At 41.1% G+C, this 27,040-nt stretch overlaps 3 protein-coding genes and 1 long non-coding RNA gene across 8 annotated transcripts; 2 read left to right on the top strand and 2 right to left on the bottom strand.

Annotated features, from left to right (window-relative positions):
- LOC138207513 (sodium- and chloride-dependent betaine transporter-like) lies at window positions 1-17,793 on the bottom strand. Its single transcript, XM_069164784.1, has 18 exons — window positions 17,624-17,793; window positions 17,006-17,049; window positions 16,478-16,678; window positions 15,894-16,028; window positions 15,229-15,369; window positions 14,933-15,059; window positions 14,328-14,375; window positions 13,861-13,908; window positions 13,012-13,141; window positions 11,860-11,994; window positions 9,862-9,965; window positions 9,643-9,767; window positions 8,862-8,974; window positions 8,646-8,783; window positions 8,230-8,332; window positions 5,419-5,519; window positions 1,679-1,825; window positions 1-1,514 (listed from the first exon to the last, which is right to left on the bottom strand). The coding sequence occupies exons 3-18, from the start codon at window positions 16,665-16,667 to the stop codon at window positions 1,347-1,349; spliced, it is 1,953 nt and encodes a 650-aa protein (XP_069020885.1). The 5' UTR covers window positions 16,668-16,678; window positions 17,006-17,049; window positions 17,624-17,793; the 3' UTR covers window positions 1-1,346.
- On the top strand, window positions 17,700-23,466 carry LOC138207515 (protein mono-ADP-ribosyltransferase PARP11-like). 2 transcript variants are annotated; one of them, XM_069164787.1, is made up of 8 exons: window positions 17,700-17,877; window positions 18,168-18,292; window positions 19,019-19,139; window positions 19,329-19,404; window positions 19,819-19,891; window positions 21,115-21,242; window positions 21,567-21,718; window positions 21,833-23,466. In XM_069164787.1, exons 1-8 carry the CDS (start codon window positions 17,820-17,822, stop codon window positions 22,147-22,149), a joined length of 1,050 nt encoding a protein of 349 aa, XP_069020888.1. In that variant the 5' UTR covers window positions 17,700-17,819; the 3' UTR covers window positions 22,150-23,466. The 2 variants fall into 2 exon arrangements, with proteins under 2 accessions (XP_069020888.1, XP_069020889.1); XM_069164788.1 differs by lacking the exon at window positions 17,700-17,877 and adding an exon at window positions 17,943-18,021 and having other exon boundaries at window positions 21,833-23,464.
- LOC138207517 (uncharacterized) lies at window positions 20,109-24,212 on the bottom strand. Of its 2 annotated transcripts, XR_011179028.1 has the most exons (5): window positions 24,125-24,212; window positions 23,837-23,882; window positions 21,466-21,561; window positions 21,077-21,257; window positions 20,109-20,942 (listed from the first exon to the last, which is right to left on the bottom strand). It is a non-coding gene; the product is annotated as an uncharacterized lncRNA (long non-coding RNA). The 2 variants fall into 2 exon arrangements; XR_011179027.1 differs by having other exon boundaries at window positions 21,077-21,561.
- LOC138207516 (protein mono-ADP-ribosyltransferase PARP11) lies at window positions 23,554-26,611 on the top strand. Of its 3 annotated transcripts, none has more exons than XM_069164790.1 (7): window positions 23,554-23,769; window positions 23,865-23,889; window positions 24,050-24,138; window positions 24,279-24,342; window positions 25,465-25,598; window positions 25,708-25,859; window positions 25,951-26,611. In XM_069164790.1, the coding sequence occupies exons 1-7, from the start codon at window positions 23,687-23,689 to the stop codon at window positions 26,238-26,240; spliced, it is 837 nt and encodes a 278-aa protein (XP_069020891.1). In that variant the 5' UTR covers window positions 23,554-23,686; the 3' UTR covers window positions 26,241-26,611. The 3 variants fall into 3 exon arrangements, with proteins under 3 accessions (XP_069020891.1, XP_069020890.1, XP_069020892.1); XM_069164789.1 differs by having other exon boundaries at window positions 23,865-23,979; window positions 24,069-24,138; XM_069164791.1 differs by having other exon boundaries at window positions 23,557-23,769; window positions 24,069-24,138.
- The last annotated feature ends 429 nt before the right edge of the window (window positions 26,612-27,040 follow it).

Below are 27,040 nucleotides of genomic sequence, written 5' to 3'. Positions count from 1 at the left end.
TCATTAATAAAAGGTGTATATTATTCCAATGTGGAGACAATTAGGAATCTTCCAGCGATCTCAAAGGAAATACACATGAACACAACTTTTACTGGTACATAGTTACATAATTTCAAGCCTATAGGAACTCTTCAAATATGTAACAAGACTTTGAACATACACTCAAACACAGGACATCTCTGTAAGCGAAGAAAAAAATTATTTTGAGGATCTTGACCTCCTCCATGTTGTTGACCTTTGCCTTAACACAAGGCTCATGTTGTTTTGCACTAACACGTGCTATTCGTCATACTGTTGAAAACAATGGCTAAGCTTTAAGTGTAAAAACATAAACATGTATTTACTAAAAGATAAATGAATATATTGGCAAGTGATTATGAATAATGAACTTATGAATAAATGATAAACTACAAGTTTGCAACTGAGTTTATTTTCACATGTGCAGTGTACGAACCTTAAAAATCCATTATAGCATCCTCACAGTAAAATTAATCAACTCCTATTCAAGTGTGAAATTAATGTAAATTAACATTAGAATTTCATACTATGATGCTGACAGTTTTCTAAATAAACACGGGTGTTGGATGGGTACTGGATCAGCCAATATGCAAAGCCCAGGCATCCCAGGGTGTCAAATACTCATCTGATTTGTATAAGGTGCCAAAAATCACATGTTGGTTTAGCAAAAGATCATGCTTCGGGTTAAACGTGACACATTCACTATTCGGATAGGTATAATCATCAAAACTACTTGGTTAGGGTGAGGTAAGATCTTTGTTTGGTTTGAAGTAAGTCATTTTGCATCAGTAACATTACAGTCGCCACATACAAGTATGATATGCAAGTTAAATGCAGCTGGGTTGCTATACTGGAAAGTAAAAAGTCCAACCGGTGCACCCTACGATAAAGTTGCCTTTTGTTGCTCCAATGGGTGGTACATGAGTCTGATAAATTGCCTAAGGTGATGTCACCTGATTGTAAGTAATGTAGGCATTAGGTTTTCCTCAGGGAGAACAATGCATTGAACAAAAATGGACAATATACGTGGTTCTGCTGCATCAGTTTTGGTCTAAACTAACCATTTATAAATGTTTCAGGAGTGCAAAGCTAAATTGATGGAGATATTTTATGTCAGTTACTTTATGTAGAATTGTTAGTGCAATACACAGGACTTTATGTTATTATTCTTAAGTAAAAAGTAGTAATGTAAAAAGCAAAAACCATAAACGAATCTCCCTGAAGACTCAAAATGTGTAAACATTTGTATAAAGCTGAATAAGACTATTTTCTTTTAAATGTGCTTTTCTTAATTATTTTTACAGATTTAAAAATGTCACCAGCAACTATCAAACCCCACTGGGTTCCTCCATCATCATTTTCTCGTTTCTTTCACCTGCACTCCTGCCTGGCCGCCTCTGGGCCTTTACGATGACACATTCACACATTGTGAACGCTGGCTTGTATGGTCGAGACTGACGCAGGTCGCTGGATGGTGTAGTCATGTTTTGGGGATCCTGATAGTTAGAAGAGAAAATCAATTAAAACATTGTGTAATGAAACATTTAGTGACATGAACACACAAATTCCGGAAAAATATAAAAGATGCTGAAAAGAGAACTTTAGCTTTGTAAATAATATTTGATAATGATGCAATAAATAAGGGTTTGACTTCACTTACCCTGTACAGTGAGACCAAAATGAATAGTGGGATGCACATTAGAGGAGTGGCAACAAGTACAGCGCCGAACATGGAGGCCTGGATCCCAGGAACATACTCATACACATTTAGAGAATGTGTTTGCGTCAGGTTATACAGCAGTGTAAGCTAGGAGAATGGAAGTGGTTTCATTAGAAAGACAGACAGTTAAAGAGGTGTGCGGGGGGGGGGCAGGTATGGCACAAGATAATCTTTTATTTGCAGTCATGTTTCGGGTCACCTTATAAATATAACTCCAATATTTACTCATTGGGGTCGGGTGCAAAGCAGACCGGGCAGCGAGCCGGGCCAGGCCAGGAGCCCGGGCGAGCTGATCGCCGGCAGCATAGACTAGCTCTAGGTACGTGGAACGTTACCTCACTAGCGGGGAAAGAGCCGGAGCTGGTGTGGGAGGTGGAGTGGTACAGCTAGATATAGTTGGGCTCACCTCCATGCACAGCACTGGCTCTGGAACCAAGCTCCTGGAGAGGAGCTGGACTTTGTCCTTTTTTGGAGTTGCCCAGGGTGAGAAGCGCCGGGCAGGAGTGGGGATACTCACAAGCGCCCAGCTGAGTGCTGCCGTGTTGGAGTTCTCCCCGGGAAATGAGAGGGTTGCCTCCATGCGCCTGCGGTTTGCAGAAAGGAAGGCTCTGACTGTTATTTGTGCTTATGCATCGAACAGCAGTTCGGAGTATCCGGCTTTCTTGGAGTCGGCAGGCGGTTTAATTTCCAGGACTTCCCTCTCACTGCTCGAAAGCCCTGGAAAGCCCAAACGTGGCATGAGGGTGAACTGGGACCATCTGGTGGAGGAACCTATCCGGGAGGTCTTCAACTCTCACTTCCGGAAGAACTTCTCACACATCCCGAGGGAGGTTGGGGACATGGAATCTGAGTGGACCATGTTCAAAGCCTCTATTGTGGACGTGGCTGCTGGGAGTTGTGGTCGGAAGATCATCGGTGCCTGTCATGGCAACAACCCGAGAACCCAGTGGTGGACACCGCTGAAGGAGGAGGCCTTCTGGGTCTGGTTGGCTCAGGGGTCTCCTGAAGCAGCTGAGAGGTACCGGCAGGCCAGAAGGGCTGCAACTGCGGCCGTCGCGTATGCTAAAACTCGGGCATGGGAGGAGTTCGGGGAGGCCATGGAGAAGGACTTTCATTTGGCCTCAAGGAAGTTCTGGCAAACCATCCGATGACTCAGGAAAGGAAAGCAGCGCCTACGCCAGGCTGTTCTCAGCGGGGGAGGGGGGAACTGCTGACTCAGACGGGAGATATTATCGGGCGGTGGAAAGAGCACTTTGAGGAACTCCTAAACCCGACCAACATGCCCCCTGGAGAGGAGGCAGCGTCTGAAGACTTGGGGAGGGGGTCACACCCATATCCCTAGCAGAGGTCGCTGAGGTAGTCAAAAAGCTCCTCGGTGGCAAGGCGCCAGGGGTGGATGAGATCCATCATGAGATGCTGAAGGCACAGGACATTGCTGGGCTGTCTTGGTTGACACGCCTCTTCAATGTTGCATGGGGGTCGGGAACAGTACCCATGGACTGGCAGACCGGGGTGGTGGTTACCATTTTCAAAAAAGTGCTCCAACTATCGGGGTATCACTCTACTCAGCCTCCCAGGCAAAGCTTATGCCACGGTGCTGGAACGGAGGCTTCGACCGTTTGTTGGTTCAAAAGGAGCAGTGCGGATTCCGTCCCGGCCGTGGAACAGTGGACCTGCTTTTTGCCCTCACAAGACTACTGGAGGGCTCCAGGAAGTTTGCCCATCCAGTCTACATGTGCTTTGTGGACTTGGAGAAGGCTTTCAACCGGGTCCCTCGGGGTTTTTTGCAGGGGATGCTGCAGGAGCATGGGGTGCTGGAGCCATTGCAATGGGCCATCTATACAACTGAAGTCGGAGCTGGTTTTGTATTCTCTGCAATAAATCAGACACGTTTCTGGTGGGTGTTGGCCTCCGCCAGGTCTGTCATTTGTCAATCATCCTGTGAAAAGACCGTCAGGTTTGGGGGTCTCGGGATCGCCTCTCTGCTGTTTGCAGATGATGTGGTCCTGTTGGCCTCTTCAGAACATGACCTCCAGCATTCACTGAGGTGGTTTGCAGCCGAGTGTGAAGCGGCGGAGATGAGAGTTAGCACCTCCAAATCCGAGGCCATGGTGCTCTGCTGGAAACCGGTGGATTGCTCCCTCCAGGTGGGGACAGGGTTCCTGCCCCAAGCGAAGGAGTTTCAGTATCTCGAGGTCTTGTTCATGAGTGAGGGTAGGACGTAGCGGGATATTGACAGGCGGATCGGTGCGGCTGCAGCAGTAAAACAGGGACTGCACCGGACTGTGTTTGTGAAGAGGGAGCTGAGCCGGAAGGCAAAGCTTTCGATTTACCGGTCGATCTACGTTCCAACCCTCACCTATGGTCACAAGCTCTGGGTCGTGACCGAAAGAACGAGATCACGGCTTCAAGCGGTTAAAATGAGTTTCCTCTGCAGGGTGGCCGGGCTCAGCCTTAGAGATAGGGTAAGGAGCTCAGACATCAGGAGGGATCTCGGAGTAGAGCCGCTACTCCTTCGCATCGAAAGGAGTCAGCTGAGGTGGTTCGGGCATCTGATCAGGAACCCTCCGGGGCACCTCCAACTGAAGGTTTTCCTGGGACGGCCAACTGGCAGGAGACCCTGGGGAAGACCCAGAACACGCTGGAGGGATTATATATCCCAGCTGGCCTGGGAATGCATTGGGATCCCCCAGGATGAGCTGGAAAATGTTGCAGAGGAGAGGGAAGTCTGGGCCAACTTGCTTGGCCTGCTGCCACTGCGACCCAATCCTGGATAAGCGGAAGACAATGGATGGATGGACGGATGGATGGACGGATGGACGGATGGACAGATGGATGGATGGATGGATGGATGGATGGATGGATGGATGGATGGATGGATGGACATTTACTCTCTTTTTGCTCTGTTTTTGGTCACAACCAAAATCCGAACACAATTATCTGGCATCAAAGTGCTTCACTATGTTACCCAGGTAGTTTTTAACTGTTTGGCAGCTGAGTGCTGTTTGATCCTGAGCAGGTAGTGAACAGTGTTTTTTTTTTTAGAGCTTTATTGTTTTAAACAGCTGCCTGCTGCAGCAGAAGCTTTGAAAACCGTGACAGTGAACCAAAACATGAAGCCAGAAACATGAGCTGAAACTCACTTGAAGCTCCTTACAGCCGAGTGGAGCTGTACATTTGAAATTCTCAGTATATTCTTCACTATGAGCAGCACGTTTCACATCATCACCTTGTTTTCATATCATTACTTTATACTTTGCTATTATAATACAGACTCCAGTTCTGAAATAATATGCCGACTGTATTTTCCATTCTCGTACTGATCATATCTGCAGAGAAGTGAGTTTTAAAACAGATGAGTCCACATTTTCAGATAAAGGCAGCAATCTCTCCTCTTCCCATCCTGTATGAGTGCTCAAGCATGTGGCAAAATGAAATATGTGAAATACTCAGCAAAGATGAAAGGCCAGGAGAGAGGGAAACAAGAGGAAGCAAAGACAAGGGATGACGATGGGCTGCAAAAGATCTGAATTCAGACATGATATAGGGTAGAAAATAAGGAATACAAATTAAAACATGATAATAGCATTAAAGCAAAGAGCCAGTGTGAAACTGAGAAAGAGACATGAAGTAGAATTGGAGAAGAGAGAGATGGAACCCGGGTGTCAGGACTCACTCACCCCGCAGATGAGAGGCGTGAAGAACATCCAGCAGTACTTCAGCACAGGGAATGGAGGGTATCCGATCATGTCCTCAATGTTGTCATAGAAACGGTCCGCACCTGCAAAGTGCAAAGTCATGGGCGGGGGATATTAGATCAATCCAAGGGATCAAAATAGTTTTGTTTTTATGGGGAATACTCTTACAACACATTTGGGCACTTCAAATGAGACCGTCGAGGCTCAGCTTTGTGACTTAGCAGTATTCAAATCTAAGATTTTTAACAACAGTTAAAGATTGTCTACAGTTTGATTTTTGTTTGGCCGTAAAGGAAACCAGTGGTGGAAAGCAACTAAGTATCTATTCAAGTACTGTACTTACTACTTACTGGAGAATTTGACATTTAATGCAACATAATGCTTCATTATGCTCCACTACAGAATTTGTTTTTACACCATTACAGTTATTTAACACCTGTAGTTACTAGTTACTTTTCAGACACAAATTTGTAAAAATATCACGTGATGAGTTTAGAAAAAAGAAGCATTATCACAGATTAAACAGCAGTCATGGGTAAATGAGGAAGCAGAGGAGGAGGAGTTCAGTGGGGGATGAAGATGAGAAAGCTGCTCACCTTCAGCTGCCATAGAAAGAAATACAAACATAAAAAAAATAACAGGAGGAAACTGAGATGAGATTGGAAAGGTATGTGACCTGCTGGGTGGAACAACATCCCAAGATTGATTTTTGCAAATGTTTAACAGCAGAAGAAGTTCGCAAACCTATTTAGGAAAACAAACAAACATGGCTCCATAAATGATACAGTAATCAACCTTGAAACTAAATACACTTTTACGGAGGAAGTGAGTGGCCTCATTTAAATTTGAGTGAGAAAGTATCTCAACACAACAGAGACTGAAGAGACAGCGATGGCTGAAAAACTCAAATTGTGCATCAGTTTGCTGTGGAAGATCCTAATTCCAAAGAGCAAGTAGTTGGGGAAGTGGAAATGCACTTCTCAGAGTGACAGCAATGGAACATATATGCACAGTCAGGAGATTTTTGAGGAGACCTCTAAGAAATATGCAATATATTTGTCAGTGATACATCAGTTTCATTAAAGAAAATGGCCTGTATCAATACAATACAGATACTCTGAGGACTGGGAGAAGAGGAAAATATATGAAAACAGGAACTCTCCACCCACAGGATCTCATTTAGCAAGTAATACTGCTGATAATGGAGGTGTAGGAAGGGATGAAAGCATTGAAGAGAGCGAGAGAGAGAGAGAGAGAGAGAGAGAGAAATAGCCACAAAGTCACAGGAACTGAACATCCAACATATATTCCAAAAAGGAAATAGAAATAAAATGTAAGGAAGCCTAAAGCCATCAGATTTGTCAGAAAAGGCCTGGTGTAGATGTTTGACTTTACAGCAGAAGCTGCTGGTGCTCATTTCAGACCACTAGGTGGAGCACTGATGCCTCTGACCTGCTATAATCCCTGAAAACCTCCACTCCTCTCAGCTGAGATAAGTGACAGATTGTCATCCTCCAAATGAAGCGCTGAATAAACTCTAATCTATAATTTCTTGTCTTTTATTTATGACCAAATATTATGTGTACCTAAAGAATGTGCTTTGGTAACAAAACAAAAAAATGCTGAAACTCCTGTAGAAAAAGCAATTTACAGCTAAATGACAAAACTGAAAAGGCAAACAGCAACCAACCAAACAAAGAAGAGAGACACCGTTTAACATACAATCACGGTTTTGTCACAGCCAGCGCTTGTAAACTTAATGTAGCATGAAAACCATTCGATTTTAATTAAACTGAAACATTAGGTGAGCTCGAGAAACATTTGCAGGCTTGACTTTTTGAACTTTGAACAGCGCTAGGCTAATTAGTTCCCCGTTTCCACTCTTTATGCTATATTAAACTAAGCTCGGCTAGGATAACCATCTGCTGACTGAAAATCGTGTTTTTATTCTAAATCTCAACAAGAAAATAAGTACTATTTCCAAAAATGTTCTTGTCAGGCTCTTTCCTTTTCACTGTTAAATCGTTCAGTGAAATGACACCAGATGAAAACTAGAAATACCTGCTTGCAACAAAAAGTAAAAAAAATCTTCTCCAATCTCTTTAAAGTGGATACCTATGTGCCTAGCTGTCATTGGATATTGTTACAGATCCCCCATACCCTCAGAGGAGGGTATTTATGGTATTTATGTGGCACACGTGCAAAACAACAGCATACAGATGTAAAGTTCAAAATATAGCACATAATATCATTCAAAATATTCTAAAACATAAATGAAAACATAATAGTTATCCCTCTCCAATCTCATCAAAATGAATACTGTTGGCAGAGCTGTTTTAATTCCACTGAGGGCAAAATGAAACCTGCAGATCTCAACTTTTTTTTTTTTCCTATCAGAAGTTGGTCTCGAAGAGATAAGCTTATAAGATACAGAGATACATTGATTACACTGATGAAACAAATGCTGCTGTTTGAGTTGCATCAGCTAATGATAAAGAATGAAGTCCCCATTTGTGTAGCTACTGTGAATGTACTGCACTACTGATGATGTTGATATAGTGAAAATAAACTACATAGTATCCACATACTTAAAGTTATCATAGAAGACTGCCATCATACTGATTTAGAGCTACATTAGAAGTCTTTCATGCAAAGGCCCTCTCGTAATTAAAAGAAACTCCCTTTCAGAAACTGGAAGTTAATCAGTTTTTATAATGCAACTGCAGCTCACTGCATTACATGATGCTACTCATTTTGCTCTGCATGCAGCAGTTTTAACAGCCAAAGACTTACCATACACCCAGGCAACAACAATGGTCTCAAAACAAGCAATGATGAGAAGGCTGGTTCCACTGGGACCATAGGTGTCAACCAGCTGGAAGAGGAGGATCCCTCCCTGAAAAATGGACAGGCGAAACACAGGGAGGAAAAACAGAGATGTAGCTGTCAGAGGCGCAGACAAACTGCGTTTTTCTACCTTTATGTTTGGAATAAGCAGCAAACCTCTCATTTATGCAATTTTATGACTCTGGGCCCCCTATAGCAGGACATTTGATGGACAGTACATCATGAAATCAAAAATTTAAATTACTGGTGTACACATCAACTTAATAGAATACTGGCAATCGTTTTGACAGTTCACTTCCTTCCTTTTTAGCTGTGAAACAGGACCCTTTATTTGAACAATCAGTGCTCAGAGTCCAGCTTACGTCACTAACGAACGGCAGCCCCAGCAGGAAGCAAATGACCGCGATGACCAAGACCAGTGTCTCTCTGGCACCCGGCCTCCTCAGTCGACGTGGGAACATGTCTGTGATGGCTGTGGCCAGGCTCTCCACACACACAAACTGTGGACAGGACAGAGCTGAGCATTAGCTGATTTCGAACATGATGCTATGAAGTGTGCGATGCGTCCCATATAATACCTGACTGTCTAGACCCAGGAAGATGATCATGAGGAAGAAGAGCACAGCCCAGAAGGACGAGCCAGGAAGCAACGACAGAGCCTTAGGATAGGCAATGAAGGCCAGACCAGGACCTGTACGAAGCACATGAATGCATCTATTAACACAGTCTTGATAGTGCACAGGCGTTATTAACAATAGAGACCACAAAGGAGAAAGAATCCAGAATTTCATTATTAAAAGACAAGAAAATATGAAAAAAAAAAAAAAAAAAAAAAAAGGTTAAACATAATTTTGTGGAACACCTGACCACTCAGATTTTTCTGGTGGCCCTTTAAGGCAACCGCTGGTTGGGAAGCACTGCTTTAATAAAACATTTGATATAAAACTTTAGCTCATGTACAACTCTTTCCTCACAGAGATGCACATTAAAAAAGTGCTTTGTAAAATAGGATTAAAAGGAAGAAACAAAGTAGTGAATTGGAATACAGATAAACAATAATTATTAAGAACACCAGCAATAAAATGTACAAAAAAATTGGGTTGATTGTTAACATTATTTTTTTTGATGCCTAAGGAATACCACTCTTCACAATGAGTGACAAAAATACAACCTTTCAGCTGTATCTAAACATAAAATGCCATCTTGTGGACACTGGTGGTTGTTTTCAACACGCCCCAATGCATAACAACTGAATACAGCAACTGTTTCTGAATATTTAATGCTTATGCTTATAAACATGAAGTTGACATGAAACGCAGAAAAAAAACAGCATGCACATACAGAAAGTGGGAAACGTACCACCAGAAGAAACTTCATCTATGGAAATGCCGAGGTCATGAGCCATGAATCCCAGCACTGAGAACACAGCGAAGCCAGCAAAGATACTGGTGGCGCTGTTCAGACAACAAAGCGCAAAGCAATCCCTGCGACAGAACAAAGAAGACACGCCTGCTCTGTCAAGGAGGAAACAAACATACAATTGTAAATGTGATGATGTCTGGGTGTGGGGACACTGACCTGTAGCAGTTGTTGTCGTATTTATTGTAGCTCCCCAGAGCCGTCAGTACTCCCTGGCAGACGGCATAGGAGAAGAACACCTGAGTCCCTGCATCACACCACACCTGGAGAGGGTAAGATACTGAGTTTTGCAACATTTGATAGGCACCTTAAAAGTCAAAATTGTTCAAATTATCCAAAGCATATGTTTTCCATCATCTCCTTTCCTTACAGAGAAAAATACAATCCCTGGAACAAACAGCATTAACCATGAGACAATGAATCTGCTTCTTCCTATTTTGTTGTTTCTGTCATAATTTAGGACAAATTTGTGAGTGTGTGTGTGTGCATTCAGGTCAGTGATTGGAGGTTTTTTTTACACAATTGTCTGTTTGCAAGTCCCGGTCCCGACAGCATCTGGATTACATTAGTGGCACTAGAGCTCAGTCTCGTCCACTAAACAATAGAGTTGGCCAGGCTCCAGAGCAATATATAGGCCCCTTCTCCAGCCCCATTGTGGGCCTGACTTATTCACAGCCTCGGGTCAGGAATGGAAGTCCGTGGCAGAAGATCTTCACATCTAACACTGGACAAAGAGGAAACTGTTGTGTCCTTACAAGTATGCGTTTTATTTTGGGGTCCTCTCGGCTGCTCTGCGCACATGATCACACGCACACTGACACACAAACACAAAAAGGAGACACATTGAGACACTAAACAGACTCCAGATGCAGGCAAGAACTCAATCATGATTTCCTCTGCAGATCAAGCAAAAGCTGACACTTGCACGCAACAGCAAAACCCAGAAACAAGTCAAGATTTGTTTTTAAGAGCATCTGGTATTGCATAACTCTGCTATGTCAGCCGTAACTGCTTTCACCTGCTTACTCCAAATGATACATCGCAGTTTTTCCTTAACAGTATTAGATTCCCACGCTGGATGTAGGAGTGTCTAACAAGAGCAGCTACATTTTGTCTTATAACTCAAACAGGCAGATGGGGGATGATCAGATATTTCAATTGAGCTCCGTGATCCATCGGAGTGAGGTAGCAACACAAGAATCCAGTCAAACAGACCAAGATTAGAGAAGAAAGAGCTGCAAAAACAACTTCCAAAAGCAAATATTACAGGTCTGCAACCCACGTAATTGATTTCTTTTTTCATGAAGATTCATCACTCACACGAATGCTGATCCAAACATGCATAAATGCAGATGTCCACATGGAAATAGGAATTACCCTCCCTCTACTCCAAGACAAATTCTGGGGCCTAACCCTCCGATGATAGCGTTTGATCCCTGAAACTGAGAGCCATGCTGTGCAGAGACATAAAGAAGCAGGGGGAGGTGGAGAGAGGTGATGATCCAAAGAAAAAAAAGTACTCTTGTGCTCAAACATGCAAACCCATCCAGAATTTACCCTCTTCTGTTTTTGATTCAATCTTATCCTTACACTCATTGACAGACAGATCTACTGTCACAATTGAATACAGTGTGCAAGCTTCCATGCAAATACAAGTAAGTTCCATTGACTTAACTTAAAGCACGTTATGCCGACTTTTGTAAAGTAAATATAGCTGCGAAATGTGTTGCGAATTCCCGACGGAGAGCACTGTTTTCACTCCTGTGTGATAATGCTACTGTGCACTCCAGAGGAAAAAAAAAAATATTTTACAAACTTCTCACTGAAGAGGATCTTGGCTTGCTTTTCTTGTTAAGACTCTGTCTTGGGACCGGAAACAAGAGTCAAGGCAAAGAGAAAGGAGGAGGGGAGGCGCTGAGGATAACAGGACACTGCATTCATCTTGTTACAACAGGGAGGAATCTGACAGAGAGAGATGTGTTGAGGAGTGAAGAGGCAGATGGTTGTGAGTTGCAGTGTAGATGTCCGGACTCTTTCTGTATCTTTAACATTCTGAATCTCAGATGACGTGGCTGTACTGTGCGTTGTGTTTTTAAGTTTGCATTTCAAAACCAAACATTGTTACATTAACAGTTTATTAAGAGAGTGAGCTCTTACACCTGGATCGGCGAGCTTCTGGAAGTCCGGTCTGAGGTAATATCTCAGGCCTTCTGCGGCTCCTGGCAGCGTCACTCCACGTAAGAAGAGTATGATGAGCATTAGGTAGGGGAATGTAGCAGTGAAGTACACGACCTACAAACACATAAACGAATACAAACAGCTTCTTGTTAGATGTATGTAAGCAAAGTGTCTCACCACTGGTTGCGTGTGTTCGTTGCACACTCACTCTTTTGTTTAAAGTTGCTATAAGTTGGCTCTAGTAGTTATATTTTAGTCACCACTGCTTCTGAAGGACAAACCTGGATCTTTAGCAGCTGAAATGCAGCACTATGCAAATCAATTAAAGTAATTTAATGTGTACTGCGGTTTAGTCCTCAAGTAGAAACCTATTGTGTAGTGGAGTTATCAAAGTTTTTATTTTTTGCTGAGAAAGCAACTTTACTATATTAGCTCATGCTTGTTGCTCTCATGAACCAAACTATGAGCTGGAAGATGCTAAAATGCTCCGTAGAGTTGAGGATAGGTGCAGAGTGAAATGATAATCATATACGACCACCAGAACACCAATCAGAAGAAGTGAATTTAGTGAACGACAACAAAATGACTCATGGACATGAGAAAATTATTTTTGAATGGGAGTCAATTAGAGCAAAAATATTTTTGGGAGGCAGCCCCTAGAAGCCTTCAGTGGTATTGCACTTAAAAGGCACTTCTGTCTCTGGTAATAGAGGAAATCTGTGTTTACAGTGTTGATAAACATCCTTTACTGACAACACTCAACAACAGTAACAGAAACATTGTGAAAGAAGAAAATGTTCAATGCAATGAATACTTTCATGTGAATCCCTTAAGTGTGGGTGTGCAATTTGATCCCAGGCACTAAAGGTAGACCCCATTTGTAACAGTAAAAACTACTAGATAGAGGGCCAACTACAAAAGTCAATGTGTTGAATGGCTAATCCATAAAAAACAGTATTCAACAGGGATTAAAACTTTAAGTGCACCCACTGATCACTTATTTATTCCTCTTTATTGAATCTATACCAATTACAAAGAAGTGAATAAAGAACAGGGAAATGAGCTGAAGACAGCTTACATATAGTTTATCAATGGACTCCCGCCTATACCGTATGATAAAGAAGTACTCACCTTTCCAGTGGATCTGACTCCCTTCCAGATGCAGAAGTAACATATGACCCAAGCGAGCAGGAGACACAGAGCCAGGTCCCAGTGCACCGTGTTGAAGGACATGTCATTTGACATTCTTAACACACGGTAACTATGGGGAAGAGAGACATGTCAGCACAAATACAAACATGCATCCTCTGCATAGAAACACTTTGCTTTTCTTGATGCCTTTCTCCAACTGAAAATCAGCACAGCCGGGTACAAAATGTTGCCTGACTCATGACAAGAACACATTAAAAGTCAAGACTTCCTTTTATTGTAGTATCCATGACAATGGAAAGAAGTTCATATATTGAAAAAAGTACCAAACATCTCATCATAAGCACAGATGTTAAAATCGCCCTGAGTTTATTTTGGAGGCCTTCAGTTTATATTAGAAACCTGCAGGGAAGAGAGCACATATTGTTCTTATCCGCTAAGTGGTTTCCTAGTATCTGCTGCAATATCCAATCAGGAAATTATCATGTGAAGCGCAGCAGCAGTGTTTCGAAATATCTACGAATTAGGAAAAAAAAAATAGGGAGGCAAACAACTTTGCGAGTTGTAAGTTAAATAAGGTGCTATGAGTAGTCATTTGTGGCTCCTGAGGAATGTAACTGGCTCATTTTTCTTGCTGTGGTTTGGTAGCCTTGGTTCACCTTTTGCTGGTTCACCATTACCATCGTGTTGACTGAGCATCCAGAGAGTAAAGATCGGCTCTTAGTATCTGGGAAGCATTAAGAGCTGTTGATGAGGAATGTTCAAGCCAAAGATAAGGTCAATGGGGAGGATGACATTACGGTCGTGTGTGTGTGTGTGTGTGTTTCTCACATCCAGAACTCCTCTTCTGGTGACCTAGTCTTCGTCAATGTGTCATTTCTGGAAATACAAAAATATGAGAAAGTAAAGTGGATTGAAATCAATTAATTATGGCAAACAACTTTGCGAGTTGTAAGTTAAATAAGGTGCTGTGAGTAGTCATTTGTGGCTCCTGAGGAATGTAACTGGCTCATTTTCCTTGCTGTGGTTTGGTAGTCTTGGTTCACCTTTTGCTGGTTCACCATTACCATCGCGTTGACTGAGCATCCAGAGAGTAAAGATCGGCTCTTAGTATCTGGGAAGCATTAAGAGCCGTTGATGAGGAATGTTCAAGCCAAAGATAAGGTCAATGGGGAGTATGACATTACGGTTGTGTGTGTGTGTGTGTGTGTGTGTGTGTGTGTGTGTGTGTGTGTGTGTGTGTGTGTGTGTGTGTGTGTGTGTGTGTGTGTGTGAGTGTGTGTGAGTGTGTTTCTCACATCCAGAACTCCTCTACTGGTGACCTAATCGTCGTCAAAGTGTCATTTCTAGAAATACAAAAATATGAGAAAGTAAAGTGGATTGAAATCAATTAATTATGTAAACAATGTTTCAGTTCATTAACATTCTTTTCAATGTAGTTTTAATTCACTCAACAATCACAGAAGTAACCAATCAAAAACTTTTAGAGGGATCCACACAACACTGCTAGTGACAGCTTCATCTTTCAGCCAAGAAAGAAAGTCTTGGCAAGAGAGTGCATATTTCCAACATATATTCCTTTAATATGGTATTTTTCCAAAATTCGACATCCCACTTGTTTTTTAACAACTATTAAGCTAAGGCCTGACAGGTCCTTTAGATTCACTAGGTGCACTTTTCACCCCCAAAGTGTTCCAAGGTAGCAATTAATACTGTTCATTTTTATAACAGAAACGCATGTATGCTGTTGTGAACACATAAAAGCATAGGCGTGTCCTTAAAATGATACATTATCGGAGCCAAGACTAATCCCATAATTCTTATCATCCTTTTCATGTATCGTGTCAACAGTGTCATAAAATTATATATTGTAAGCGTTTAGAACAACAAAGATGAAACTTACATGTAACCGAAGTTGTCATAGCTGTCATAGTCGCCAGTTAAGGTGACGTTGTTCAGGAAGGACCAGTTGGCATCGGGCCGAAACAGATGGGGGTTGGCAAAGAAGCTAGAGCGACCGTGACATTCCACTAACAGGTTGAGGAGAGGGGAATAAAGTGAGAGCAATGTTGCAGACTAAAAATGTGAAAATGATTTGGGAGAGTCTTGTGTTTCCTCTTTGAGAGGGCAACAGGCACACTTATAATAAATTACAGATGTGTTTAAACATGCATTTGTGGATCAAAAAGAGGGGCTTACTAGTGTTCCAGAAGTTGTCACATGTGGACCAGGGCAGGGGGCTTTTGAAGGCATTAATTAGGTAAAAGATAGCCCAGGCCAAAACAACAATGTAGTAAATGTTCAGATAGATGACGATCACCTGGGATGCAATTCCCACACCTGCAGTACAAGTGAATTGCTACACAGTTAGTGTACATTTCTGGCTGCTGTTTTCTTTTGTATTATGCAATAGTTGGTTCCCAGTCTTCAACACTGAGATACACATGTGTTCAGGTTGGTTTAACATCAGCATTTGAAACAAATAATAAACCATCAGCATGTTTTTTATGGTATCCTTCTCTTTAGAGCAACAATGTCTGTTTAAAATTAAGATAATGGGGAAAACAAGCCTGACAGCACATACACAAAGCAGCTATTGTTGGGGGTTGAATCCCGCTGAACCACTAGGGAAGTAGAAAAACGTCTTTCTCTGAGTGAAATGCTGCATGAAATAAATTTAAAAAATCAAATTGAATCTCCTATTAGTTGAATCTCTATGGCATGTACAATTGACAACAAACAGCTACAATCTTGTTTTTGCAACAGTAATGAAGAAAGCACAGTGAAAAACATGTATGTGTTGCCTGTCAACTGAATAATTCTTATGTAATTCTCAAAAAATCCATTGTGAGCCTGGCTTTTACCCTCAAACATGGGGCATATCTTCCTCCAGGCAGTCACCCCACCCTCGCTGGTGTACTGGCCCAACGCCGTCTCCAGGAAAAACACAGGGATGCCACAGAAGAAGAGGAAGACAAAGTAGGGGATGAGGAAGACCCCTAAAATTAGAGACACCCATGATGAAATCTGATTAAACATGCCAGGGTTGCTCTGTTATTGACACTTACAGATCAATAGAAACCCCTACATATTAAAATATTTATGAGAAAACTGCTTATAGAATTAGTTAATTGGGATGAAGGGTGATTTGTAATAAATAGATGTTACCTGGGAGAAATTGCAATGACTCTGCTTACACAATTATGAATAACAACAGTCGAAAATGGTTGCTTTTGGGAAATGGATCAAGCCAAAACTAACTATTATGAAATAATCTCTGTGTGGAAAACAATGAATGCTCAGCATTCAAAATTTGTCACACATACACGTGCACATTACACATGCAAACATGCAACTTGCAAATGTGCACATGTTGAGGGTATGTGCAACAGCCCTTTATTTAAAATGTCAAGAAGAAAGAAAATCTCCCACAAACCCAGCCCCTCACCTCCTCCATTCTTGTAGCACAGATAGGGGAAACGCCAAATATTTCCAAGGCCAATTATTTCTCCAGCCATGGAGAGTAGGAACTCTGTCTTGCTGGCCCATTTTTCCCTTGGCAGAACACCTTCCTCAGAAACCCGGGTATCTGGATTAGGGTCTCCAGCAGGGGCCCCTCTGGCTGCTTCCTCAGTCATGGTCTCTCAGTCTGTTGTATATACAAGATAAGTGAAATGCTTTTTTCGGTTTCACTCTCTCCAACTTTTCTGCATGCATATATGGAACAGCAGCCTTGACATGTAATTGATAATTCTCATGTTTCTTCTGATAGCTCGCACCGCATTGCATTAAAGTCTCATCCGTTTCAAAAGAAAGAGGCTCTGACAAAACCATCACACTCCCAAATACCATTAACTGCAAATAACTCCACTTGCATTACTCGACAGATGTGTGCAGAGGATGTAAAAAAACAAAAACAAAAAAAAAAACTAGACGGTCTAGCTTCGCATTACAAAACTGAATGTATGTAACTCACCCGTTTGCTTTCAGAAGGCGCCGGCAGTAAAGCTCCTTGTCTGTCTGAGCAAAGTTTAAAGAAAAGTCTTATTCTGAAGAGGGGAGTGTCCTGAAGGGAATCACACACACACACACACACACACACACACACTCACACACTCGGCCTGTACACTCCCGTATGAACATTCAAATTCTGATAAACCGGAAAAGTATTGATATGTTTAAAAGTTACAACAGCATAACCTTAAAACGCCTCAATAATTGAAAAGTTATATATACAATTATTGTAGGCAAAATATAAATCAGAATCAAATGATGCAGAGTAAATTCCACCTCCTATTGTGTCATGTCTTTGGTCTAATATTTACCGTAGTGTCACAACAATTTCTGAAATGGACGTAAGAAACGAGTGGCAGATTAGCTCTCCACTTAATGTATTCCTTGCAAACCCAAATCACTTTGCTGAGTTCATTGAAACCACAATTCAAATTTTTTTTTTTTTTATTTTTTTTTTTTTTTAAACAGACTCTGTGGTGTTACTGTTTTTTCTGTTGCCACAACATCTTAACTACCGTACATATCCATAGTTTAATCCTATTTAAACCACGTGAGCGGTGTGTTTTCCACACATGCCTACCAGGACAATCCCGGGGCACCAGCGCTCCAATCATCGGAGGGGGAGGAGCTCTTCCACGTTGACGCGTTGACGTATGCTGTGTGACGAACCAGGAATTAAAAGTAAACAACGGTTTGGAAGACGAAAATGATATTTAGCGCTAGTCATCCAAACGCAGACCGAGTCTGTGATTTTTCTGGCGCTTTACTAATAATGTATGAAGGTTTTATATCCCGATAACGCCAGAGAGCCAGTTAGAGACAGGCTGAAAGCCGGTAAGACACCCGCAGAGCTGAGAAGAGTCGGCTGCGGCAGCCGTTAACGATAGCTAGCTCGATATGGCAATTTCCTGTATCTGAATTTGTTTACAGATGAAATGCCCTCACGACCATGGCTTAAAAACATCTCCTTGACGTTAGGTTTGTCTGATAAAACACCCATCTTGACCCTCCCCTCCCCCTCCCTCACCCTCCCCATCCTTCTCCCCCCCCCCCCTATTTCCTTCTTGTATACTATTTGCGATTTGCCTTAAGTGTGTTCGCGTGTTTTCGCCCATTAATTCCAGATTTAGCAATGTTAGCCATCAGATCGTCAGAGGAGGAGTCCACAGAGATTGAGGAGATGGACACCTCAGAGCCCAACTGGTGCTGGTTCTACTTGGCTGAGTGCGGAGTGTGGCACATGTTTGAGGTAGTTCACATGATACCACAACTTTACACGTACAGTTTTTTTTTCCAGGTTTTAAGTGGCAACCAGAGAGTAATCATTTGCGGTGTTACAGATTATCAACACAATTTACTTGCAGTCTTTAATTGGCACAAAAATGGCCATTACGTGCCAAAAAAAAAAAAAGATTAAAACCCAGGAAATGATGAATGCCATCATTTCCCTTTACCAAATATCACAGCTTATATGTAAAAACATTAGACTGACTGAGACTAACAAGCCATGTGTTTTCTTTAAGAAGACTACTGGTAGCTTAAAGTCCAAAGATACTCAGTTTCTAACATATAAAACAAATTTAAGACGCAACAAATCCTCTGGTATTGCCAGTAACACTAATTTGTTTTGATTAATCAATTGTTGGTCTATAAAATGTTTAAAAAAAAATAGTACAAAAAAAACAAAACAATTCAATGTCTTCCTTAAATTTTTTTTTTTTTTTTTTCTAACAAGTATATAATTCCCATATTGGAGAAGCTGCAACAAGTGAATAGATGTTTTTTTTTTTTTTTTCTAGAAAAAAATAGACTTACAAAATAGTTCCAATTAAAATTTAAGCCAGCCAACTGTTGACTAAAAACCTCCTTTGACTTAAAGTATTGGTCTGATTCATTTTCTGTCCGATGACAATAACCTTGATCAGCTGATTGGTTCAGCTCTTTACACACCTAATTTCTCAATTTCTCTTGTCAGATTGATCCCAGTGCAGCCTGCTCTGTGACCAGTGCTCAGATTGAGCAGTGCTACAACAGGAACCAGCGTGGCGTCATGGAATTCTACACCGCCAAGTACACGTACAGACTGGACTTCTCAGGTACGATGGTGACGTCGTCAAAGTAATACTAAAAAAAGTACTGAATTAGGCAGAGAATAGTCGGGATTCTTTTGTGACATGACATCTGGTGAAAACGAGGTATATTTCTAAATCAAACCCGTTTTAAAAATTGCCCATGAACAGGCGGTTTTGTAGCCCTAATTAGATTTGTATTAAATTCCTCCCCAGTTATGCGACAGATAAACGTAACAACGGGAAAGCAGCGGCCAATCAAACGCTCCCTCCACTCTGCAACTGGATTCAGGTAAGAATTGGTGGTAAAAGTGAACATTGCATTAGAAGAAATAGAGAAGAAATGCTGGAGAGGAAGATGGAAGGAGCAGGATCAGGTTAAAAAAAACAACAACACATGCTTAGAATTAAAGGTCAGGGTTTTTGCGAATCCTCCACGTAAAGCGTAAATTTCAAAGCAGCTACACAAGAAGCTGCTCAGTCAGTCGCTGACCTCCAATTTCTATCTCTTTAAAATGCAAAGAGGAAGAGAAAAAGGAGGATATCTGCCATTAGACAGAATGAGGCTTTTCTTTCTTTCTTTCTTTTCTTTTTTTTTTTGCGAGCTTTTACTAAATTACTCCGGTTTGCCGGCATTAACGCAAATGCACTCAGTTTTATCCTGATGCAAAACTCTAATTTCTCTCTCCTTCACTTATTCTGTCAGGTTTATTTGTGATAATCTTGCCTTGCCTGTTCCCTGTCACTGGGAGAGAATCAATACAGACGAGCCCTACCAGGTGAGAAAAGTAACTACGTTGTTGTAGCATAAACTGAGTTTCTACTGATTTCGGTTCACAGACATTTTTGGTGTTAAGGAAGCAGCACCCCCCCCCCACCCCCCCTTTTTGATCTTTGATTGTGTCCGCAGACATTTCGGCAGCATACTCATACTGTCAGCATGTCTCTGTCTCTCATCTTAAAGCTCTAGAATTGAGATGTGGGAACACAAAAAGAGTGCTTTTTCATAGGTAATGTTGTTTTTTTAGGAGTTTAATGTTTATTATGACACTCAGTAGAATTGTTTAAGGAAGCTTATTTTGAAAACAATTAAAAGGGACCACATTTTACACTTGTCTGGTGTTTTATTTATCGTCTTGATATCCATATAAAGATATTTTTGAGGTTTTAAGTACCAATAACGATTTCAATATAGTTGTACATCTCCTCTCTTGAGATCATCTTACTGTATGCTTGTGTCTTTTTTCACCGATATCAATGACCCTCTCTTCTGATTGGCTGACTCTTTTTTTACAAGTGGTGCACCACGTCTTCCACGTCAAAGTTTGAACAGCGGGTTGTGCTGAGGACCAACATATGAGATGAGTGCGAGTTTGTGACATCACAAACTTACAAAAGTCCAAACGAGTTGTCGAAACTTACTTAATACGGCCCGTGTGCACTTCTCCGTAGATTGAGCGGTTTGACACTTTAACAGTGTCCCTTGTAATCAAAAAAGAAATGGATATCCAAATTTACAACAAATTGGACCTTTAGAAAATAAAAGACCACCGACTCAAAAGTTGTAGTTCAAACCTTAATGACCAGATACTCAAACATGAGCTCAAAAACACAAATCAAAACCAATCTGGTGTCGAGCATCCATGCTGCATCATTAAAAGTCATGTTCTCTTAAGATCCGATCTTTGACCTCCTGCAACCTGCCATCTCATGTTGCTATGGAGAATACCAAAAGTGGTCCGCTCCGTCTGCTGCGTAGCTTTGAAACCAAACTCTGAAGCTCAGATGGAGGAAATCAGCATTTCCTCAGGTGCGATCTTATGTTGTGTGCTGTGGAAACAAAGTACAACCATTACAGCACACCCCCAAAAAACACGTACATTATATAACAGACATATTGTCTCTGTTTCACTGATCTGTCATTGTTTTTTACATTCCGGCAGAGATTTGTAAGTGTAAATTGCCTTTTCTTTTCCAATGTTGTCCCTGTGTGTTTCTTCAGCTCATCCAGCTCGGCAGAGACACGTACGAGTTTAAAGAAGTGGCCAGACTGTACGAAAGGACAATGGATCATCCAATCAAATCCATCCAGAGGATTCAGAATCTGGATTTATGGGAGTTTTTCTGCAGGTAGACAACTGTTTTCTGTAAAATATAAATCTTGTATTATTTCTATCAGACAATGTGCAAGACATAGAAACAATGATACTTTTTCCAAGCTCCCACTATAGAAAAAGCTGTTGTTCTGTTTAAATAAACCAAAGCATACAATTGATTTTTCCATTAACATCTGAATCCACACGGAGTTTCTCTATGCAAATTAATGTCATTTGCACTGTGGTTTCGATCTCACCCCTTGTAGGTCTTTGTTATGGCTTGTAAATCCAGTCATCCAGTAACAAAGTGATGATCAGTGCTCTGTGTTGTGCTTTCATTCCTCTGTGCTCCCCTAAGGAAGAAAACACAGTTGCGAAAAGTGAAGCGAACATTGGATATTGAGGAGCGCATGCTGTTTCATGGCACAGGACACAGCAACATTCAAGCTATATGTACATTTAACTTTGACTGGAGGCTGACAGGCAGCCATGGCGATGTCTATGGCAAAGGTAGATCCCTTTGTGTTGTGAAAAACATCATGAAAGATTTCAAAGCACTTTTTTTTTCTTTTTTTCTTTTTTTAATCTGATTTTAACATTTCAAATAAATCGTCCTTCCCGCAGGGAGCTACTTCGCCCGGGACGCCAAATACTCCAGTAAATTCTGTCACACTACAGGTAAACACAATACCACCTTACAGAGACACGGACTCGCACCGCCAATATTTGCCAGCGAGCCGCCTTACAAGACCATGTTCCTGGCCAGAGTGCTTGTCGGAGAGTACACGGTCGGTCATCCTATGTACTGCAGACCACCCTCCAAGGATGCCAGCTTCACCAACTTTTACGACAGTTGCGTGGACGATATGGCAAATCCAAAGATCTATGTCATTTTTGACAGCAATCAGATTTACCCAGAGTATCTGATTGAGTTTTACTGACACCTAACAAGAAGATTCCTACTTTTTCTTTTCTTTTTTTATATATATACATATATATATATTTATAAATATATATGTATATATATAAAAGCTGGCTTTCCAATGTGGAAAAGTAAGGATATAGAATCACATGATTATGGGATGAAATGGAAAAAGAAGCAGCTTAAGAGACATTTGGTTTTTCTTTCAGTTAGATCCAGTGCCTAACTCGAGCATGGGTCAATCCGAAGTGCCTTTGGAGAAATAGGAAAGAAGACAATGAAGACATTGTGCGCAGTCTGTACAGCAGCCTATATCTAAAATGGGGACTTTGTGGTTTGTGTGACATACAAGGACAACAACGCTGACTGAACAGCAGTCTCGGTGTGCAATTTTATATGGGATTCAGAATCTGTGTTTGCTTGTTCAATATGTGCTGTTTAAAATAGGAGTGGCACTCGCAGCCTGTAGATTATAGGTGATGTCTCGCCATCGGCCACAGCCCTCCCCTCACATCCACAGTGCCACATTTATGCTTATTTACAAAACCAAAAACATGGTCCTGCTCACTCATGTTGCAATGTGATCTGTCGAAATATGTGTGTACATCGTAAAGTGTATTACATAAGCATGGATTTTTTTTTTTTTTTTTTTTTTTTTCCTTTTCTTAAAAACGCTTCTACCTCTGCATTTTTTTTAACCATGCATCAGTGCACTTTTCCCCCTTTCCATGAAAGGCTCTGTATTTGTGTCATAATGACATAAAGTTGCGATGTCGTGTTTACTCGTCGTCCCCGAGCAATATGTCTCTGTGTATCTTTTCTGACCGCTGACTTCAGTCCGTAAAAGTATTGATGACTGAGCTGCAATCTCGGCAGAGTTCGAAGTTCATTTCAAATCGAGTTTCAGCATCACATTTGATTTCACACATCACCACCTGCTAACTTCTTTCTTTGCACATGGTGTAAATTTATCCAAAAAAAAAAAAAAAAAAAAAAAAATGAATGTAGCCAGCACGTGTAGAATTGTGATCACAATTTACCACACAATGTAAAATTGCTTTGCTGTGTGCATTTGTTGAATTCATAGTATGATTGTATTTGTGTCAGGATAACAAAATAAACTGGATTCTTAGTGAAACGTTTGCCACACGGTGGCCCACAAAAAGTAGAAGAGTGGATCTTGAGCTACAAGAAACAACCTGATGTCTTTAGTCATAACAATACAGCTGCTCTGAGTGTCTGAGTAGGAGCGCGTGAAGATACATATGCGTCTGTAATTTGCACGTTATAAACAAATAAACTTTTCAACATAAGCACCTTCAGTTATTACTTGCGTGACCTGTGCTGATAAATATCTCGTATGTTCTTTCACTTCCTCAGTGAGAAAAGCCGGCCTACCTGGTGGGGTGTGGCTATAAATGAACTTTTGATTCCTGAGTCGGAAACACTGAGTGACTGACTAACTGAGCAAACCAGAAGACAGCCAGCTCGGTTTACTTAATTTATCTTTTGTTACAGTATCATTTGTTTAATTTCTGTCAGAACAATGGGCAGTGATGATGTGGAGAATATGGACACGTCGGACACCCTGTGGTGTTGGTATTACCTGGCAGACTGTGGACAGTGGCACCACTTTGAGGTAAATTGTTTTGGATATTTCTTTAGATAAAATTAAATGTCATTAAATAATTTAGGGTGTAGCTTACCTTTTGGTACTTTCTTCCCACCCTGCAGGACGACCCTGATAACCCCCTGTGCAGTAAGGACATTGACAAATATTACAGAATGAACTCAAAAGCTGTTTTAACTAAAACTTCAATCAACTGTCACATCAATATTGATTTCTCAGGTATTACAGTACTTTTTCTTTGTCACAGTCCTCAGTTACTAAGAACTTGGCTTGAACTTGTGTGTTCAAGTTCGTGTCTTCCTGTGCAGCTATGTTACAGACTAACTTCATCACAGGAAAGCAAAGGAGAGTCCAGCGGACATACCACTTTGAAAGAAGGTGAAATGAGGCATTAAAGTTGTATTTAAACAGAAATAATTTCCCCTCACGGCAGTGAGTCGTGGACAGCTGAGTTTCCAGTTCTTGTAAAATGAAAGTGAAACCGAATCCAAAGGAAACATGTCACTCTCCTCCCACAGATGCTCCTGTTCCAGCGCTGCTCCTGTTTGGTGGGAGGGAGTTGAGCCTACATGTCCATATCAGGTGATAATCACAGAAAACCCATTAGAAGAGCAAATCTTGCAGGGATTGTAAGGTTCTGTGTGTGATATCAATGCTTTGGAAGATTGAGCTTTAAAAGTTAAATATATCAGGCACCCTTCAAACTACAGCGCAGCCTATCACCCCCAAGAAAACCTCCGTATTTTACAATATAGAGAGTTTTTAAAGCTGGTGTCTGGTGAGACATTCCCACCCAGCAGATTCCTCCATACCGGGCATGCTCTATGGGCAGAGCGTTTTCATGAGACATTTGCATGCTAACTTCAATGGGAATAATACGATTTAATTGTGAGGCTCCTTGTTGGAAAAATTACTGAGGCTTGGTTCAAAATCAAACACATCGGACATTTTATTCTTGCAAGAAGGAGCAAATACTTGCCACCCTCAAAGAGGTGTCCAGCAGTGCTGCCCCCAGCAGTGCTCTCCCAGCAGTGCTCTTTGACAGTCACCCCCATTCCCTTTGTATCTGCTTTCGTATGGTAATACAGAGTTGGTTGTAGGTCACAAGATAAGGACACAGGGGAGTCGTCAAATTAGATGCGGAAAGTAAAACAAAAAGGAATCACTTGCAAATAAGAGAGACAACAAAAGAGACTTTCCGGAGCCACAATGCAAACAAGAGGAAGAGACAAATCTTCTTTTTTTTCCCCCATCACTCTTCTAGACTTTCCGATTGTTATCAGGATGATTAAAGCAAATTGTTGCGACAGCAAATCATTTTGCGGTGGTTGTGACGCTCCAAACAACTTTTTCCGCAGTTTTAAAGCAACTGCGACAGTAGCAACTGTGAAGGCTACTTTGTAAATGATGGAAAGATTCTTTTATATGATGGAAAGATTCTTTTTTTTGTTTTGTTTTTTCCTTTTTATGTACATGTTATGTTATACTTTGTATAAACAGGAGGGATATGAACAAAATGTTCAAGCAGATGCAAATCCAGTCAGAACAACAACAGAGTTGCCGCGTAATTATAGCAATGACCCAACTAGAAACTCTCAGTGACAGAGTGATACTTTGTGATTTTTTTTTTTTTTTTTTTTTTGAGCTACTTTACTGTTATTATAGCAACGTGACTAAACGGTGTATTTCTGATATATTTCCAAGTTGATTCCACTGAGTGAACTCTCCCCTGAGTACCAGACTGTGGAAGGTTACGTGAAGAATGATGGGCTGTTGGACAAAACCATTGTATCAATCATCCGGATACAGAATTTGGACCTCTGGGAAATATACTGCCGGTAAAAAAAAAAAAGTGTGAAAGTTGGGTTGTCTGCTTTCTTTTCATCATGCCCTCTCCTTTGCTACTAAGATGTTGTTGTTGTTGTTTTTACTTGATTTGTATCAAAGGAAAAAGAAGCAGTTAATGAGGATTCAAGGTGTCCGAGAAATTCAAGAGAGAAGACTCTTTCATGGGACGGAAATCAAAAATGTTGACTACATTTGCAAGTATAACTTTGATTTGCGGTTAGCTGGACAAAACGGCCACGTGTTTGGCAAAGGTAAGTTAACTAATATCAGAATCATTAATAAATAATTATAAGTTTAATTGTTCAACTGAGTTCTGATCCGAGTTCCTTTGTTTTTATGTAGGAATATATTTTGCCAAACGTGCATCTTTCGCAGACAAGTACAGTGCAGAGAGCCTTGACCCTTTACCAATGAATGGCCTAAATCAATACGCTGGACGGACTAAAATACAGTTTTTGTCCCGAGTGATGATCGGAAATTCAAACCTTGGAAACAGTCACTTCATAAAACCTGATCATGGAAGTAGCGAAAACTCTCATGACAGCTCTGTGGATGATATCAGTCATCCCAATATTTTTGTTATTTTTGATCCAAATCAAATATACCCGGAGTATTTGATTCAGTACAAATGAACATGTTTCTTGGACGTTAGACTGCCTGGATGAAAATGTAACCCGCAAAGTTCTCGATGGCTTCAAAAAAGTTTTTACAGCATTTATTTCCCGTTTTTTTTTTTTTTTTTTTTTTTTTTTTAAGGCCAAATGCGTAATTACATGCGGTGTGTGATGGTTGTTGTTTTTTTTTGCTCAAAAGAACTAAAAATTAAAAACTGTCAACAGAACAGAAGTTGCCACACAAATTGTGTGTGTGCGTGTGTTTTTTTTTAGTCATACCGGTTCTTAAAAAAACATCCTTACTGACTTTTGTTACATTGGTTTCCAGTAAAATAACGTTTCCGATCACGTTACAAATGAAAACAGAAAAGCCTCATAAATAAATTTCCTGGCACAACCAATTTAAAGTCTGGGTGTGGTTATTCCTGTTCCCACCTTTGTCTGCATTATACTGAGGATAAAGGAGGATAAAGGGAGTTGCGTGAGAGATTGCTTCCTGAACAATATAAGTCACTCACCACCCTTTAAGACTTGTTGACGACTTTGAAAACGTTTAGGAGAGATAAATAAGCAGACGTAAAAAGGATAGTACGGGCAAAACTGTGCGATGGCATGCAAATAATCATGCTCCAAACGCTTACAAGTACATGTGGCTTTTACATGCATGTTGTGAAGCCGACCTGACAGCGCTGAAGGACAAGCAGAGTTCCCGTCTGTTAAATTAGGTGATTGGAAACATCTGCGTGTACTCCACGAGAACGCACAGGTGGAATTAATAACGCTTTCAGCTCCATTAAGTGTCCGGGTAAACCGCAACA

This window comes from Embiotoca jacksoni, unplaced genomic scaffold (assembly GCF_022577435.1).
Source record: "Embiotoca jacksoni isolate LCO1_2020_lvr unplaced genomic scaffold, fEmbJac1.0.p SCAF_32, whole genome shotgun sequence".
In the NCBI taxonomy this organism is placed as follows: Eukaryota; Metazoa; Chordata; class Actinopteri; family Embiotocidae; genus Embiotoca; species Embiotoca jacksoni.
This window is presented reverse-complemented; position numbering and strand designations above follow the sequence as displayed.

Excerpts from the sequence above, each read along its gene's own strand:
- LOC138207513 (XM_069164784.1), bottom strand. The coding sequence starts at position 16,667 with ATGACTGAGGAAGCAGCCAGAGGGGCCCCTGCTGGAGACCCTAATCCA. Across the intron at positions 13,142-13,860 it reads CCAGAAGAGGAGTTCTGGAT|TTACCGTGTGTTAAGAATGT; the intron begins GTGAGAAACACA and ends TCTTCCCCATAG. Across the intron at positions 5,520-8,229 it reads TGTTGTTGCCTGGGTGTATG|GTGCGGACCGTTTCTATGAC; the intron begins GTAAGTCTTTGG and ends TGCACTTTGCAG.
- LOC138207515 (XM_069164787.1), top strand. The coding sequence starts at position 17,820 with ATGAAGGTTTTATATCCCGATAACGCCAGAGAGCCAGTTAGAGACAGG. Across the intron at positions 17,878-18,167 it reads TAGAGACAGGCTGAAAGCCG|ATTTAGCAATGTTAGCCATC; the intron begins GTAAGACACCCG and ends CATTAATTCCAG. Across the intron at positions 19,892-21,114 it reads ATACAGACGAGCCCTACCAG|CTCATCCAGCTCGGCAGAGA; the intron begins GTGAGAAAAGTA and ends GTGTTTCTTCAG.
- LOC138207516 (XM_069164789.1), top strand. The coding sequence starts at position 23,677 with ATGGGCAGTGATGATGTGGAGAATATGGACACGTCGGACACCCTGTGG. Across the intron at positions 24,139-24,278 it reads ACATACCACTTTGAAAGAAG|ATGCTCCTGTTCCAGCGCTG; the intron begins GTGAAATGAGGC and ends CTCCTCCCACAG. Across the intron at positions 24,343-25,464 it reads AGCCTACATGTCCATATCAG|TTGATTCCACTGAGTGAACT; the intron begins GTGATAATCACA and ends TATATTTCCAAG.